The sequence below is a fragment of the Cheilinus undulatus genome, linkage group 19, assembly GCF_018320785.1.
Source record: "Cheilinus undulatus linkage group 19, ASM1832078v1, whole genome shotgun sequence".
Classification (NCBI taxonomy): Eukaryota; Metazoa; Chordata; class Actinopteri; order Labriformes; family Labridae; genus Cheilinus; species Cheilinus undulatus.
The window spans coordinates 19,645,279-19,663,701 of record NC_054883.1 but is presented as its reverse complement, the minus strand read 5'-3'; the positions used below and the strand labels follow the sequence as shown (position 1 = coordinate 19,663,701).

The window sequence follows — 18,423 nt, the reverse complement described above, 5'->3', positions numbered from 1 at the left end:
CACATGGCCCCTGGTGACACAAACCATGTGACCACGTATCTACGACAGCAGGTAAAATCCTGTAGTCACACTTTGGACTCAGGTACTGATCAATACTGAGCTGGAGGGTGGTGCTCTTCCATTTTATAGGATAGAATAAGGGAAATTTAACTATATGCGGTAGTAGGTGAGGTGTTTCTCTGTTTTTCCAGAGAAATAAAGGATTTAATTTAAATGTTTTAGCAGGAATAATCTTCATCACCTCTGCAGACTCAGTCATTATTTAAAGACCAGAAGACTGTTGGTGTCAAATGACTGATAGACTTTTGATATGGGTACGATATTCAGATTTTTTTAAAAATGTAATTCATTTGCAGATTTGTTCTGATTTTGTAATCCATTTTATGTTGCAAAACAGCAGTTTGATTTACTCCACAATAGCACCATCTAGTGGACAAAGTCTGGACCTACAGAGAAGTTGCAAAATGGTACATCAATTCCCCAAGAATTTTTCCCTCTAATGTTTTTTTCTCCTTTTCTTAAGAACAGGGGAACATAGACACTTTTGCTTGTAAAAATTCTTTTCAAACTATACAACCATTATTGTTTTGTTGAGTGGAAGCAAAAGGAAAACTCTTATAAAAATCCAGGATATCCCTGAACAGATTTTATGTTAAGGTCTGCACACATGGAGAGGTTAGGAACCACTTGTACTGGAGCATACAGAGTGTACACAAAGTTTTTCTGTCGCAATGCACATTTTTCTTCAAATTAAAAGCCTTTCTAAAAGAAGAGGGGATGCTACAGGATAGTAAACACGCCCCTGTCTCTGTTTTTTTTTTGTTTGTTTGTTTTTTTAGATGTGATGCTGCCATCAAATTCAAAATGAGCTGATATTTTTTTCATGAAATGGTAAAATGTGTCAGTTTCAACATCTAATGTGTTTTTTATTTTCTATAGTGAATAAGATGTGCGTTTATGAGATGTGTATGTCACGGCATTCTGTTTTTGTTTACATACACAGCGTGACAACTTTTGTGGTAATGGGACTGTAAGTCAATGCGTTTATATGCAACTGTTAGGTTGTATTCAGTATTATTTTGGTCCCCACGAGGGGATTGGAGGTTTGAATTATATTTTTTTATGTTTAACTTGGGAAGTAAATGCAAAAACACGGATTGTGAACCAAGCAAATAAAATGTTGAAAAATTTAACCAATCATTTAGTATAAGTAACAGTCACTGAGGGTGCTCTTTTTACTTTTTACAGGAAAGTGTGATAAAATAGGAGAATGATTTTGTAATTTAAAAGATATTAATATAAATATTGATAATAACTATAGCCTAATATTGTAAAAATGTTTTAAATTGACTGATTAATTTCAATTTAATCCAAATTCCCTCCTCTTTCCTCCGCGACTTGCCTAGTTCTTACCTTTATATTAAACTACAAATCCCACAATGCATCACGGACCTTGATTTAAACTTGGGAAAGTACGGAACTGTGTGCTAATACGCGTTACTTTCGATTTCGCTTTTTATGCTGAGTAACTGTGAGTAGCTTTTATGAGCTGCGTGCTGTATTATATTACACAAATTAATATTTTAGTATCTTTTCACGCCGTTTTGTTTACGCTTTGCTAAAGTTTTATTTTTCTGCAGAGACGACATGGAGACTTCTTTTGATATCCGTCTGGAGTCGAAGAAACAGGTAAAGTCGAACTCGGTGACCTGCTAGCATGGTTTGATAGTCATGTCGCAGCGTCTTAAACACTCTGAAATAATAAAGTGTGGCGTGTAAGATACGTAAATAAGCAAACAATTGTTCAGAGAAGTGCTTTATTTTAGTTATGAAGCGTATTTGCAACAATCTATATAAAACAGGGAGGAGCTGGTCGTTATTCAACTGTTAGCTGAAAAGCTGGTTCAGGATTATGTACATCCTGTTTTTACATTGTGTCTAAGGATAATCATAAAAGTTAAAAATGAAACTTATTTTTTACTGAACTATTAGTCTATTTATTTATTTCCGCGTGTTTCTATTTTATTTAACACCTGTTAAAAAAGTCGAGTTTGATTCTGTTTATTCATTTATTTTGTAAAAGTTAGGTTTAGGTGACCCCAGCACTGGTAATAGGGTAAAATGACTAAAAAACAAGAATTAAATAAATCAGCTTCTCTGTTCATTGCAGGTGGATGACTTCTGCCAAAAGCTCACAAAGGAGGTAATTTCAGCATGGTTTGACAATTATACATTTTATCTTACGAGTGCATCAATGTAAAGGTGCTATTATCAGTACTAAATGATAATTATAATAGTAATGCCCAGCATCCCCACTAATGAATTATTTGATTACAGGCAGAAGGACTGGTTTCAAAATTCTTCCCTCAGAAGATTGAGGAGCTGCAGATGCTGCTGAAGGTATAAATCTTCGACTGTAACACTAACTTGGTTTCTACATAGGTCTGCCAGGGTCATTGGGGGTCTCTATTAGAAAATGGAGACTTCCTGTTCTTTTCTGCAACCTTTTTTGGGTAATTATATGGATTCTCTACAGTGTTGTAGAGCACAGTAGTTTTATTTTAGCACTCCCAGATTCTTCATGAGAAATCGCAACACAGTTTTCTATAGGGTGACTGCAGGGTCTTAAAAATATTAAAAAGTTGATACATTAATTTACCCAAAATTAAGGCCTTTAAAAAGTAATGAAACGTCTTAAATGCAAGTCCATACATTCTTTATTATGTTGTTTTTATTTTTATACTAATCAAAAGAGGCTGCAGGCTTTCAAATGCTGTAGAATCTAAATTAAGAGTATTACAGGTATCCTGAAATGGGTATTAACACCTTGTTTTGTTTTGTCTTCAAACGTCAATGTATGCTTTACCTTTAACTGCTGTGCAAAACATATAAATAGGTACCTCTAGATAATGGTGTAACTACTTTTAGGCCATTTAAGTAAAAAGGGAGACCTTCCATTCAGTTGCCTTATGGTTAGTTTTTTCTTCATAGTCTCATCTCAAAATTCTCCAAGAAAGAATAATTAACAAACTAAAATCGGAAATTCTGCCTGCATTTTCTTTTCTTTTTCATATTTTTGTCTTACTATGAGCACAAAACACATACCGTGTATAGCTGTGTTGTTAATGCATTGGGTTAGAAATTGAAGATGTAGTAGTCTTAAAAATGTATGAAGAAAGTCTTGAAAAAAAATCTTTAAAAGTATCAGATTTAATGTCAGATTTTCTGCATATACCCTGTTCTAAAAAATCTACCACTCAAATTATTTCAGTTATTTTTTGCTTGTATGCTTCTACTAGAGCAAAGGACAGAAGATTTGGTTTAGAACCAGAGGGAGAGAGTGGAGAGTGAAAGCCACTATTTGGATATGAACCTGGGCCTTCTTCTTTCAGGACAATAGCCTCTGTACATGTGGTGTTGAACAAACTACCAGGCAACTGGCATAGCTCAGAGCTTAGATGGTAGAAAACAACTGATTGAACAAAAAGAAAGGACAAAACAAGCTTGTTAGTAAAGCACATCTGTACAGAAGCCCTTTGAGGACATATAAAGTAATTATTTATCCCATTTTGCTGTGATAATGTTTAAACTTTTGTTGCTTTGTAGAGATCAAGAGAAATTAACAATGAGAAAACCAGTGTTGTTATCCCAAGATAAATAAGTCAAGATCTCCAGAAAACTACCAAAATTTATAGGCTATCATGACAAAAAGGAGTAAAATCAAAGACATGGATGTATGTCTTCTTCAGGCTTCTTTACATCATAGACTTGTAATTTCAGGAACACATTCATGACCACCAGAAAATGGCTCCACAACTTATTACTACCAGCTGAGAAGCTCTGAATAGGTGTGGGAGTCTTGCAGAGGAGACATTTATATTTTATGTTTTCTGTCAGACATCCTTCAGCTGTGATGACCTGGCATCATTGAAGGCTCCACTGGACATCCCGATTCCAGACCCAGCTAAAGAGGAGGCCAAACGCAAGAAAAAAGAGGAGGTGGGTGCCACAGTGAGGGTTACGGTATTACTTTTGAAATAGAAATGTTTAAAGCCCAGCTAAACATCTTGTAGCTTAAGTACAGGTTCATCTCAAAAGATTAAAATATCATATCACTGTGATTTACTTTAGAAAGTTAAATTTCCATATATTCAAAATTCATCTCATACAAAGTGAAACATTTCAAGACTTTTTTATCCTGAAGATTACAGCTTACTGCTTATTAAAATCCCAAATCCACTATCTCAAAATACTAGAATAATGTGGAAAAGACCAATTTGCAAAGGTTTCCTGTGCCTTCATTCTCATTCTGGTTCAGTTCTCACAACCACAACCATGAGGAAAAACCTGACATGACTCTTGTCCAGAGGACAATCATTGACACCCTCCACAAGGAGGGTAAGCCACAGAAAGTCATTGCTGAAAAGGCAGGCTGTTCTCAGAGGCCGTATTGAAGAAGTTTCATGGAAAATTGACTGTAAGGGAAATGTGTGGTAAGAAAAAGAGCACAAGCAACAGGGATGGGCTTGGCCTTCAGAGGATTGACAAACAAAGAAGATTTAAGCACTTTACTGCTTTACAAGGACTGGGCTGAGACCAATCAGTGGATCAAGATACACACAGACGGGTCCAGGAAATGAACTACAAGTGTCATGTTACTAGTGTCGAGCCAATCCTGAATTACAGACTTTACTAGCTTTTCACAAGGATTAAGGAGAAAAAGAACCGGACATTTGCTCAGTGGTCCAAAGTCCTGTTTTCAGATGAAAGTCAATTTTGAATTTCATTTGGAAATCAAGGTCTGGAGGAGGATCAGAGAAGCACAGTATTCAAGGTGCTTGAAGTCCACTGTGTTTTTAGTTTCCACTGTCAGTGATGGTTAGAGGTCCCCTGTCATCTACTGCTGTTGGTCCACTGGTCTTTATCAAGTCCAGAGTCAACACTGTCAGATTTTAGAGAACTATATGCTTCCATCTGCTGAGAAGCAGCACCTGCCCACAGTGAAGCCAAAACTAACAGAAACTGGTTTTCTGACCATGGTAGTACAGTGTTTGATTGGCCAGCCAACTGGTCTGACCTGAACCCTGTAGAGAATCTCTGGAGTATTATCAAGAGGAAGATGAGAGAAAAAGACTCAACAATCCAGATGAGCTGAAGGCTGCTATCAGAGCAACCTGGGCTTCATAACACCCCAGCAGTGCCACGTACAGATTTGCTCAATGCCACATAACATAGATGTATTAATTCATGCAAAAGGATCTCCAACCAATTACTGAGTGCATTAATGAGCATAATTTTCCAGAAGTTCAACATTTCTGTATTATTATCCTCTTTTTGGACTGATGTTTTGTATAATATTTTGTGATATTGGATTTTTAAATGTTGTGAGCTGTAGTCATCAACATTAAATTAGTTAAAATAGTATTTGAAATAGTTCACTTTGTATGATATATTCACTCTAGAATATATGGGAGTTTCACTTCTTGAATTAAGTCACAGGAAAAACATGAACTTTGTCATGATATTCAGATTTTTCAAATGAAACCTGTTTATGAGGTGTAGGAGGAAGAAATCAGATAGACATCAGGGTTTCAAATGGGCATTCATGCTGCCCATTTTATGGCTTGTGTTGGAGCCATTTACAATCATCATGTCTGTTAATGCAAAGTATTTTGAATATGCATTACTGTGAGACTTACCAGCCACCGTAATTTACAGCTCTTTAGCAGACAGGAGTAGATCCTTCAGTTATCTCGTCTTTATAAAAAATAGTGAATATGTTGTGAACCAAGAATCAGTTTGAATCAAAAATTGGTTCTGAAGTGAATCGTGAGATACTGAAAGATTCACTTCTCTACTAAATTTGATGTATTTCGTTTTTCAGCCGACACTTCCTCTCTAAGCTCTGATTGGCTATTGAAACTCATGGCATGATTTGCTTTCTAAAACCAGCTGTTGGCAGTTTGACACTGAACCACAGACAACACCGTCAACTGGCCGATTGTGTCGTATATCTTTAGTTTGGTCTGGGCTTCAGGAGGTTTGATAAAGAGGGTCAGATTATATAACAAAAATTTAATTGATGTTTAAGTGGGGGTTTTTTTGGTGTTATTTTTTTCAGGAGTGATGCATTAAGCCTTTCATTTGGGTTCCTCTGCCAAGAGTTTATATTTAGAATTTCATAAGATATCAAGACATAACACAGAGTCCCTTGTCACCATGGTAACAGCCCCTGTGAAATTTCCATGGCTGTTTTACAAATTGGCAGTGAGTGGGCGTTTTATTGGTGAGCTTTAGAAATCTAATTTGTTGTGTTCATTTTGGCTTTAGATTATGTCCAGGTAACATCTGATGAAACTAGTACTTGAAAAGACTGCATGATCATGCTAGAAGAGTGTGCTGCAGAGGCTTTTGTGACCGAAAACGACCGCTAAATTAAGAGCACAGCTCTCATATACTGAAGCTATACTGAGTGTGATGCTCCCAGCAGTGTAAGTGTATACTGGGGGGAAAAGTCAAAGAATGACTTGGATTGGGAGCAACATTGATAGTGTGGATGAACATTCAATTATACTGTGATAGTAACAAGGCTGCTGGAACTAGGTTATGCTCCTTTTACCAAAACAGATATTTGATGATGGTTGGGCGTGAAAAACCCTCTGACTTTTTTGTCTTCTGTACCCGTGATGCAGAAAGAGGCAAAGGAAGGGAAGAAAGACAAAGACAGCGATAAAGAAGAGGAAGAGTCAGGTAAATAATGAGACTCTGAACATGATTCTGCCTGAATGTGGGGGAATGTGGGTGTTAATTATGTCAGAAAAGGGATTTGTCAAGTGTTAATTCAAACATTTCACCTCAAGAAGTGAAACTAACTACCGTATTTTCCAGACTATAAGTCGCATCAGACAAAAAATGCGTCATGAAGAGGAAGAAAACATATAAGTCGCACTGGACTATAAGTCGCATTTATTTAGAAATTGACACACCGTTGTCCGTGCTCTGATAGAGGCGGCTGTATTGCATGAAGCGGTAACACCAAGAAGGCCCACCTGCAAAGTCATTTATATTCATCTTCTTGGCAACTATCAGGGCGTGGAGACGTAACTGCATCGTTGACAAGCCTCTCCCAGCAGCACGTTGTTCAAGCACCCATCTGTGGACTCCTTCCTCCAGCTCTGGCCATCTTGCTTTCAGCCCACGATTAGCTTTCTTTGTTTTCTTCATTGCAGTAAGAGTAACCTCTGCTTTTCACCAGTCCCTCACATGTTTCTTACTCACTCCAAACTTTCTTTCTGCTGCTCAATTCCTGTTTTTGTTAATTTTTTTTCAGTGGTACAGGAGCAGCATATAGTTGTCACAAACCGAGAGCACCTTCTCGCGGCTGTAGACAGTAATGTTTACTTCTTGTGCATTTCAGTCAGCATGTATTAACATTCATAAACAAGTTAAATTATATATATTTTGATAAATAAGTCGCACCTGACTATAAGTCGCAGGACCAGCCAAACTATGAAAAAAGTGCGACTTATAGTCCAGAAAATACGCTAAGTATATCTGGATTAAAAACTACGTGAACCTTAAAACTTAATTTCTTTTCCACATATCTTCCTCTCAAGAATTGACTACGGCAGGGATTCACTAAAGAGTTATTTTATCCTTTATTAAAGGGAACGTATTATGCAAAATACACTTTTCAGGCTTTTCTAACTAATATGTGCCCCTGGCCTGTCCACAATACCCTAAAGAATCAGAAACACCCCCCCAACCCCCACCGTTCAGAAAATGTGTGCTGAAACAAGCCGTTCTCAGATTTTCCCGTCATGATGTCATGTGGGGAGCCCCACCCCGCTTGGAAGAAATTTCCACCCTTCTCTCCTGATCTTCCAGCTGGGAGGAGGATCAGGAGAGCTACATCCATTTCCTGAGAAGTGTGGACTCAGACAGCTCTTTAACATTTAAAGCCACAGAAACAGCTCGTTCTGAGCAGGGCTGAAACAGAGGGGTTTGTAGACATGCAAAATACTGGGGGTTTTTCAGGTTTTTCAACAAACTTCACAAGCATGTTTTGGGGACGTCTGACACAAAAATGAACTTGTCTTAAAGGGGTAAAATATGTGACCTTTAATTTGCACCAATAGACTGGCTGATGACAGTAATATTCATAGAGACCTATTGAGAAAGAAGCTGGGTGCTCTTCGGCAAATGAGAACAGGCTTTGAGACATTTCAGTAAAAACCCAGATGCTCTCCTATCCCTCTGATCATGGGGTGTCCACACGCCGGTACTGGTTGTAGAGCACAGCATGTTTAAATGTAATTTTTTTCCTGACATTTAAGCTAAAGTGGATTAACAAATATCATATTGTTATTTGTTTACAACGTAAGGCACAACCTCTTTTGTTTTTAATCATAAAATGATACAGAAAAGTTGCATAGTACATCAAAAAATGAAAAAAAAAAAAAAAAGAAAAAGGCCACCAGACTTAGAGTGGATATCTACTGTCACAAGCCCAGCCTGTGCTCAAACATGGTCAGTTATTTGCCCCTGAGATTTTACTCTACACATTACAGACATATTTGATTCACACAGGATTAAAAAAGCAGACATCCAGTAAAAGTACTAAAAATGACCAGAGGTCCACAGATGACACTAATCCTGAGCAAATGGGGCTTAAGAAATTCAATGTTTTGGGTTTCTTGCCCACCAGGGCCTCCTTGTGGTCCCATCTGCACCAATGAGCGAGTGGAGAGTCTCCTGCATGAAGTGAAGCCCGAGATCCAGACTCTGAAGGAGAAGCTCAACACGGTCGGCCCCTGATTCTGTCACATTCATTTTGTTAAAAGAAATGAGTGTAATGTTTTGTAATGTTTAAGATTTTTAAGTATCAAAGTTTCAGATGTTTTTTTTCTTACAAGATTTTTTTTTCAATCAATCTTTTTTGTATAGCATCAATTCCTAAACAATGTTATCTTTAGAAACTTAACAAAGAGGGCAGTTTTAAATATTTTCAAAGAAGATTAAATCATTTATCACAAAAAATATTAACAAATATAAATTTCCTTGCAGGTGTCAATGTGGGTACAACTTCAGATCCCTAAAATCGAAGACGGTAACAACTTTGGAGTGGCTGTGCAGGTTAGTAATTGTTGATAAACTGATAAAGCACTGTGATCACTCTCTCACTCTGGGGTCCTATTTTGATGCCATAAACCACATTGTCTCTGGGTGTCTGTCTATATTTTGCCGTCCAACGGCCAAAAAAGCACCTGTGCTGCAAGCTGATAGCTTTAATTTGATGTCTGAACCTTTCTTACTTTTGTGTGTTTTTTTTCAATTGACTTTATGTTTATTCTTGTCTAACAGGAGAAAGTCTTTGAGTTGATGACCAACACTCGTACCAAGATCGAGGCATTCCAGACTCAGATTTCTAAGTAAGAGCCCACAGCCATACAGCTAATTTGTAGTGAATTTTCTATTTATTTAGATAAAAAACAATAGAAGATGTAGTTACAGCTATTTTTAGCTGGTAGTTTGGCTCTGCCAAGTCAATAGTTAACATTTAAGGTGATCAAACCTAACATTAACTATAAAGGTCGGTCATTCAACCAAACATGACTTGGACTTTGGGTATCTTTTACATTCATATTATATTAGAAATAACAATTCTATGTTTTTTAAAAGTTCGATAGATGTTGCATATTTGTTGTGAAGAACTATTAAAATGTAATGATAAGTAACATGTCTGTCTTTGGCTTACCAGATATTACAGTGAGAGAGGAGATGCTGTAGCCAAAGCTGCCAAACAACCCCACGTGGTCAGTATTTCCATTTTTTTTTCTAGTTCAGAGTTTTACATTGATGTAAATACTGACAACCACTTAATTAGGTACACCTGGTCAACTGCTCATTAACGCAAGTATCTAATCAGCCAATCAAACTGCAGCAATCAATACATTTAGACATGTAGATATCGTCATGACGATGTGCTGAAGTTCAAACTGAGCATCAGAATAAGGAACAAAGGTGGTTTATTGAGCATGTCGTGGTTGTTGTTAGTCTGACATGTAGGGATGGGTACCTTTCACATTTGAACCAGTATGGTACTGATTCTTGGTACCTGTGAACCATTTCCACCACCCGTTTCCGGTACTTTTGTGTGTGAATATGCATTAATAAATGTTATTTTATTTATAAAATAACGTAAAAACTTCTGTATTTCAGATATTTATTTCTCAATATCAAAACCCGATCAAATATTAAATAAATCGAAACATCAAACACTGTTTGTAATATAACATCCTAAGTGTTTTTACAAATTACTCCAACATGGAAAACCAAAACTACTATAACTATCCACAGTTTTTCTTTATACTGCACATAAAAACCCAGCCCTACAACCTCCTATTCCTCTAATTTCCCCTTTGGGAAAAATGTGTGTTTGGGTCCATGGAGGGAGAATAAGTTTAAAACAAATGAACAATACAGGATGGAGTCTAAATAAATAAATAAATAAATAAAGGTATATTTTCCAAATTGAACCATTACAAACTATAGATAAAAGTAAGAACTACTTCTTCTACCATGAACTACATCTCCTGCACATCTTTCCTCGTGCAGTTCTTTCTGAACAAAACGAACATGTCAACTTTCTCTGGTAGGAGCAGAGCCCACCCCTCACTCATCAATCAGTTGAGTGTCCTCCACGTGGAAGTGTAACCAAGACTTGATCTGAAAAAAACGTCACCCACCCGAACCTTACACACTGAGTTTGTTACGTTCTTTTTGTATTCACTGCAAAACATCATAGAATATGGCACGTTGTTTCATTCTGCGATGAAAATAAGCAGTGAGGATGAGCCTGTGACTCTGGCACTCCTTCAAAATCACTCTGAACCCATCCTGACAGAGAGCTTCATACGACACTAGCTCTGCTGAGTTGGAGAGATGGAGAGCAACTTTGAGGACGCTCTCACGCTGGGCAATCTATGCTGTGCCTTAATCGAGTCTCTTGTTTAGTGACTGAGAGATCAAATGTATGCCTTTGATACCAATCATGAAGTTTTCCTTGAGACCTAAGAGCACCTGGGTTTGATCCTTACAAATAAGTGAAAGCTAACCTTGCAAAGCAGATGGTTATGCCTGTTTCCGTGTTTCTCCCTGGCGAATCCATCTTGCAAAGTTCCCATCTGAACAGTTTGGGCTTGGTTAGAAAGTGACAGGGCCAATCAGCGTTGAGGGGCAGTTCTTCCGGGCACGGCGCAGTCGTGACATAAGCAAGCAGCAACAAGAGGCAGTGCAATTATGGCGGAAGACATTAGCGTGGATGCTACTAAAGTGCCAGTTTTATCAGAACTTGATGACATTTCTTTGTTGAAAGAAGAACAAAGAACAGCAGTGAGTTGTTTTCTTTTCAAAAACCACAAAGTCGTGTACTGACATGTCTACAGTCACCCTGGTTTGCGTTATGCAGTTCTCTAAGGAGTTTACTCCTTCAGTAGGAGCGCAGCTTGGGAGCGACTACATCACGTGTTTTGTTGCTCTGATTGGCCCGTAAAGATGTGACAGAATGTTCATCCAATCACCCCCGAGTTTATTTTTAAACATGGTGCCGTTTGTTTTTACATGAATCGGTACTCGGGAGTACCAACGGAATTCTGTGGGTACCTATAAAAGTATATAAAAGTACCAAATTAAGTACCCATCCCTACTGACATGCTTTCACTTGTTTACACCCCAGCCTGAGTCTCAGTTTGATCTTCAGCACATCGTCTCGACCATCTCCACATGCCTGAATGAATGCATTGATTGCTGCCATGTGATTGGCTGATTAGATATTCATGAATGAGTACTTGAGCAGGTGTACCTAATAAGGTGGTTGGTGTGTTTATATGTGTTTCTGTGTTAAGAATCTACACTCATGGAGTGAACAAATGAAGATAACAGATGTATGTTCATTGCGTGCCATCAGCAGACTGTGTTCTGTTTGTATTAAATAAACGCCATTATGACAATGTTCTCCTCTGCACAAATTGGGTACATGCTGGCTGCACCATGTCCTGTATGATCTCTCATACAAACTCTGTGTTCTGTAGGGAGACTACCGACAGCTGGTTCATGAGCTGGACCAGTATCAGTACTGGGAACTCCGCCTTGTGGTCCTGGACCTCTGCAACACATACGTAAGAGACCTATAGACCTTTCATTACCTATGATCGGAGATGGGCACAGTTAATCAAAAAGTAACTTGTGTTTTCTCCTCATTATTGTGATTATGTACAAAACGGTTGTGTAATGGTATTATGCCATGTGTTGCTAGAATGCTATAATTCTTGCTATTCTGATCATTTCAAGATCCAACCAGCACTACAGCAGGCACAAACTACACATCCACTACAGTACAGCCCCACTGAAGACGACCAAGCAATGCTCCCATGGAGCATCTCATTGTGTTTAAAAAGAAAAAATTGTTCTCAGATTTAGCCACTAAATTTTGCTTAGAAATTGCACTAGATTGATGATGATGATTGATGCATGGCTTCAGGCCCCCTGGTACCACCTCTGCCTCAATTTGAGTCAGGAAAATCCCTGAACCAAGAATGACCATTGACTGTGTTAATGACTGCCCACCTGTCATCTGAATACTTCAAATCAAATGTGTCAAACTTAATCATGTTCTATACTGCAGTCTGAATAAAATTACACTCACATCTATAAAATATTCCAGCCATGTCCCAGCAGCAGGGACAGTGGCTAAATGGAATCTGTTCCTCGTTAGTAGGAGGGTAATTAAAGTAATTGCTGTGCTTGTGTTAAATTGATTGGTGCTCCAGCTCTCATCCATTAGTCAGTGTTTGTCTCCTTCCTCTGGCTATTGTCTTCCTGTGTTTGATGCTGTTTATGAACGAGGCAGTACAGGTGATGATGAAAGGAGCTGTTTGACAATGTAACAGCTTTGGATCTGGACATCTCTTTCTTTTATTACAGCCTCTAACCTTTCTGTCTCATCACATGCTGACTGTCTTTCTTATATCTGTCTCTTGTTACATTTCCCTTGATGTTTCCCTCTTTATCCGCTTCTCTGTCTTTAGGCTGTGCTCTTTGACATCATTAACAAGAACTATGACAAGATTAAGAAGCCCAGAGGAGACGGCAAGGCTCTCATCTACTGAACCTGCACAGCCATGCTTTCGAAGAAGACAGATAGTGTCATATGACACTCAAGAAACAGTATACCAACTCTAACTGTGATGCTTTCTTTTTCACTTTGCATTCATTCGGTTTGTCACCAAAATAAAACAAAACTATTCCGATTACATCTGCATATCTTTTGTCTGAATGTGTTTTGATACGATTTTATTGTAATATTGACAGTAAAAACTACAATATTTAGAACTTCTACACTCGAATATCTACATGAATAAAAAAAAATATCCACTCCTGTTCTGCAGATTGCTTCTAGATAAGGTCACGTCAGGAGAACTCCAGATGGGGAGCAGGAAGTGAATTCTGCATACACAGTCGCTAAAATGACAAAGTTTTGTGCTGTTTATGGCTGTTCAAAACGCACAAAAGAAAAAAAATCAAGAGTCCTTAGTCTGTAGTGACACATCCAGGCAAAAAAAGCTGAAAAATCTCAGAAAAAGAGCAGCAGACATGGATTAAAAACCGCCACTGGAAGTCATAATGAGCAAAGTCAGACAATGCTAATGTTTAATCCATTTCCACAAAGTGATCTGGTTTTATCCAGTCTGATTTTACACAGTAACTCTGATCTTGCTTGTGTTTCCACAACCAATGTTCATTCAGCCTTGTTTCACGCATTTGGAAAGCCATCCCTTTTCAGGAATCTAGATTATTTGGCTCAGTTTAGTAATAGTGGCAAGTCATTTGACTATAAAAATTATTTTCCCCTTGGATGTTTTCCCCTTTTATTGATTTTATAAATCAATCATGGACAATACAACTTTGCTTTCTTGACACAAAAATTAAAAAAAAACCCTCTTTAATGTCAAAGTGAAAACTATGGAAGAGGATTAAAGCCACTGGGGGGAAAAAAATTCAGACGTTTTTTTCTTTTTACTTGTGAGAAAAAAGTCAGAGTTCTGACATTTTTCAGGATTTAGAATCTGACTTTTTTCTCAGAATTCTGGCTTTTTTCTCACAAGTAAAAAAACAATGTGTCTCAAAAAATTTTTTCAGTGGCCCTAATCCTCCTCTGTAGAAAATAGAAGTCTACAAAGTAATCTAAAACAACAACACCATAAAATAAGTTTCTCACAGTTAGTAAAATGGGGATCACCTGAGTGCCGTGAATGTTTTACAAGTGATTATAGTATAAAGACACTTGTGTCTTGAAGGCACAGTCGCTGGTTCATAAGTATTCCTGGCTACCATTACACTATGAAGACAAAAAAAAAACTCCAAGCAATTTGGAGAGAAGGTTATTGAAAAGTATAAGTCAGGGGATGGATACTAAACCATTTACAAGGCACTGGATTCTGCAGGCAACAACTGTTACCCAGGTTCTTCACCAGTCAAAGCTTTATGGAGGAGTGGCAAAGAGAAAGCTACTGTTAAAGAAAGCTCAGATTAAATCTGGACTACTGCACAGTTTACTAAAAGGCATGTGGGAGACTCCATGGTCAAGTGGAAGAAAGTTCTTTGGTCTGATGAGACCAAAATGGTGCTTTTTGGCCATCAGACAAGATGCTGTGTTTGGTGGACACCAGAAACTGCACATCACCACAAACACACCATTCCCACTGTGACGGTGGTGGCAGCATCATGTGGTGGGGAAGCTTCTTCGCAGCCAGCTGTGGAAGGCTTGTAAAAGCAGAGAGTAAAATGAATGCAACAAAATACAGGAAAATCCTGGAATCTTATTCAGTCTGCAAGAGAACTATGGCTTGGGAGAAAATGTATTTTCCATTTATAAAATCGATAAAAGGGTAAGTCATTCAAGGGGAGAATACTTTTTTAATAGGCATTGTAGCTCAAAGCATTCATGCCCAGTGAACAAAATATTTTGAAGCATCTCTTCAGGGAACAAAGCCAGAGAATGACAGGAAATACCCAGTACCCATCTGAAATATAAATATCCAGCAGTACTTCATCACTGCTTCAAGAATGTCTAATTTCTAAACCAATTCTTTGATTATCATCACCACCCCAGAGAGAGGGCTTATGGACTTGCCTAAGCCTCTAGCTTAGATTTTAGTGTCACATAACAAACCAAAAACATAATCTACTGAAGGTTTTCCATCACTAAGAATGTTTTTCATTATCTGTGGAGGAAATATATCCTTCTCCAGGCAAACCAGGACAGCCCCAGCCTGATTTGAGTCGGTACCATCCCTGATAGAGTCCTCTCCATCCTAGGTAGCCCAGAGCTCCCCCTAGCTGCTGGGAGAGGAACTTTGGAAAGTGTGCGAGCAAACACAGCAGCAGGAACATCCAAAGAGCTAACATAAGTACACAAAGGAGAAAGATGAACCTTAAAGGCCCACCAGGAGACCTCTGCAAAGGCTTCACCTGAGCCAGGTGATGCCAAAAGACAGAAATTTCCTCCACAAGCAGTAGGCAACACAAGCAGAGGATGAGGATGTCCTGGGAGACTTCGTAACCTCTCCACACCATGTTGGCTCTGAGGCATGAGGCCTTGGTCTGGTCCTCATGAAGGAGCAGGAGGGGCTGTGGTGAGGAAGCTGTTCCCTCCTGGTCAGGTTTCAGAGGTTCATAACAGGTTCCTGCTGCATCCTCCAGCAGAGTCAGCATACGCTGAGACCCCCACCAGAGGAAACCCATGATCCCTATGCGAGAGAGGTGACGGAGGAGAAGGGATGGAGGATGACGGGCTGAAGTGGAGAGGAGAAGGATGAAGGAGCCTGACAGGATGCAAGTCCACCCCCATGTGGACTTGAGGAACTTCCTGTGTCAGTTAAGAAATAAAAAGTTTAAAACCACAAAACTACTCTGCTTCTTCATAAGTTTGAAGACAGATGAAGCTCTGGGATCAGCCTAATCCTTCTTCTTCATGCTCAAAGAAGTCTGAAATTACAGAAAGTCATTGCATAACATTGGGTCATTTACAAAGAGGAAAAGGAAGAGTACAAACCCCAATTCTAAAAAAAAGTTGGTACATTGTATAAAGTGTAAATGAAAGAATACATTTCAAAATTTTCAACCCTTAATTTAGTACATCACAAATACGAGATTTCTAGAAATATGCATACATCCTAAATGTAATACCTTCAACATGTTTCAACATAGTTTGGACAGAAGCATGTTTACAACTTTGTATGTGTCTGTAGACTGACAACACTGTGTGAGTATTTAAAGTAAAACTCTTAACTTTTTTGCTTGATGTACATTTTTGGTTGTTCAGCAGTGTAGGGTTTCCATTTTTGTAGTGTGTGCATCAAACATGTTCAATGGTAGATGATCTAGACCGTTTCAGGCCATGTTGGCCTAAAGCGCTCCCTCTTTCACTGTGAAGTCATGATGTTGTAACTCATACAGAATGTGTCCTGGCTTGGCTCGCTTAAAAATAAGCAGTGACATCTGAAAAAAGATGTTCTCTGGATAGAAGCATGTGTAGCTCTAAAACCTGTAGGTACCACTCAGTATTATTGGTGACTTCACAGATGTGTAAGTGACCCTTATCATGTGCACTAATACACCCCAACACCATCACAGATGCTGGCTTTTGAACGTCTCTTTAATAACAGTCTGGATAGTTCTTTTACTCTCTAACCTGGGGGCGGGGCTAACTCCCCACATGACATCTTGAGGGGAAAATCTGAGAACGGCTTGTTTCAGCACGCATTTTCTGAAGGGGGTTGGGGGTGGGTTGGGTGGCGGTTGTGATCCTTGGGGTGATTGTGTACAGACCAGGGTTAATTTTTTTGCTGGAAAAGCCTGAAAAGTGTATTTTGCATAGTATATGACCTTTAAGAGGTAACAGGTGACAGAACAATAACCGAGTATAAAAGGAGCACTCCTGAAAGGCTCAGTGATAGTGTGAAGGTCTCCACTTTATAAAGCTGCTTGGGTGATTAGAAGTGATTAACAGTTTATGAGCAATGTTCCTCAACATGCAGTTGCAAGGAATATAAGGTTTTCAGCATCTCCAGTCTATAATATCAAAAGATTTAGAGATTCTGGAGAAATCTCTGCAAGTAAGGGGCAAGGCTGAAAACCAACTTTGAATGCCTGTGACCTTTCGCCGCACAGGTGGGGCGCCATTTAAAACCAGCAACCGTCTGTAATGATATGACAACATGGGCTTGGGAACACTTCAGAAAACCATCATCAGTTGACAAAGTGTGTTGCTTGTGATGGTGTAGGTGTATTGGTCCCAGTGGCATGAGTTACTTGCACATCTGTGAAGACATGAATACTGAGAGATGCATACAGGTTACTTATCTTTTTCAGGGATGCCCCTGCTTATGAGTCAATGCCAGAGTTACATCAGCATGGCTTCATAGTAAAATAGTTTATAGACTGGCCTGCATCTGCATGCATGCTATCCAGACCTGTCTCCTATTGAAAATATATGAAGCACAAAATAGACAAAAGAAAGCCTGCACCGTTGAGCAATGTATGATGAACATCAAGCAAGAATGCAGAAAAAAATTCCACTTTAAATATTTAATTAGTGTCTTCAGTCCCTAGACGCTTACGGACTGTTGTAAGAAGAAAAGGTGATGTAACATAGTGGTAAACATTCTTCTGTCCCAGCTTTTTTTCTAGCGTGTTGCAGGCATCAAACTCAAAATGCATGTATATTTCCAGAAATTGTTTAAGTTGATCAATTCAAATATTAAATATCTTGTCTATGTGCCATTTTAAGTTGTTTATACGTACAAAAGTACTTTCAAATCACTGTACTCTGTTTTTACTTACATTTACTCAGTGTCCCAGCTTTTTTTGGAATTTAAGATTTTATATATTCAACAGTTGATATCCTGGATTAGAGGAATAGACTTCTTGCCTACCAATTCAGGTGACTAAAAATATAACTGTGCCTTTTGACATTGGATAGTCACTAAAAACCTGTGAATTCACCAGAAACCCTTTAGATACTCTCACCTGTACAGGAAGTTGTTGTTGTTGGCGAAGATGCTGAACTTTGACACCCAGAGACTTAAAAGTGGACCAAACAGAACAAGAGCTGACAGCATGAGGTGGAAATGTCTTTTGACCAGGCTGCTTCCTAAAATCCTGGCCAACACGTCCGTCACAAACACCAGGGCGGCGTTCAGGAGCCTTAGGAGGAATTTAATCGGCAGGATCAGCTCTTCAGCTATGCTATGTAACTTCTCCAAGTTTATATCTGATGTGAATCCATTAGAGGAGTTTTCAGTCTTTTCATCCATTTTAATCTTCAGTGTTTGTCTTCACAGTAACTTCTTAGAGTTTCCC

The 18,423-nt window shown here is 38.6% G+C and overlaps 2 protein-coding genes across 2 annotated transcripts; one reads left to right on the top strand and one right to left on the bottom strand.

The window, feature by feature from the left end:
- The first annotated feature begins 1,443 nt into the window (after positions 1-1,443).
- psme1 (proteasome activator subunit 1) lies at positions 1,444-13,313 on the top strand. Its single transcript, XM_041814570.1, has 12 exons — positions 1,444-1,531; positions 1,641-1,689; positions 2,171-2,203; positions 2,338-2,400; positions 3,898-3,999; positions 6,693-6,750; positions 8,708-8,805; positions 9,067-9,135; positions 9,364-9,431; positions 9,761-9,815; positions 12,093-12,179; positions 13,089-13,313. Exons 2-12 carry the CDS (start codon positions 1,648-1,650, stop codon positions 13,167-13,169), a joined length of 756 nt encoding a protein of 251 aa, XP_041670504.1. The 5' UTR covers positions 1,444-1,531; positions 1,641-1,647; the 3' UTR covers positions 13,170-13,313.
- A 1,920-nt stretch (positions 13,314-15,233) lies between these two features.
- Positions 15,234-18,416, bottom strand: LOC121527618 (fat storage-inducing transmembrane protein 1). Its single transcript, XM_041814634.1, has 2 exons — positions 18,091-18,416; positions 15,234-15,928 (listed from the first exon to the last, which is right to left on the bottom strand). The coding sequence occupies exons 1-2, from the start codon at positions 18,375-18,377 to the stop codon at positions 15,265-15,267; spliced, it is 951 nt and encodes a 316-aa protein (XP_041670568.1). The 5' UTR covers positions 18,378-18,416; the 3' UTR covers positions 15,234-15,264.
- Positions 18,417-18,423: the final 7 nt, after the last annotated feature.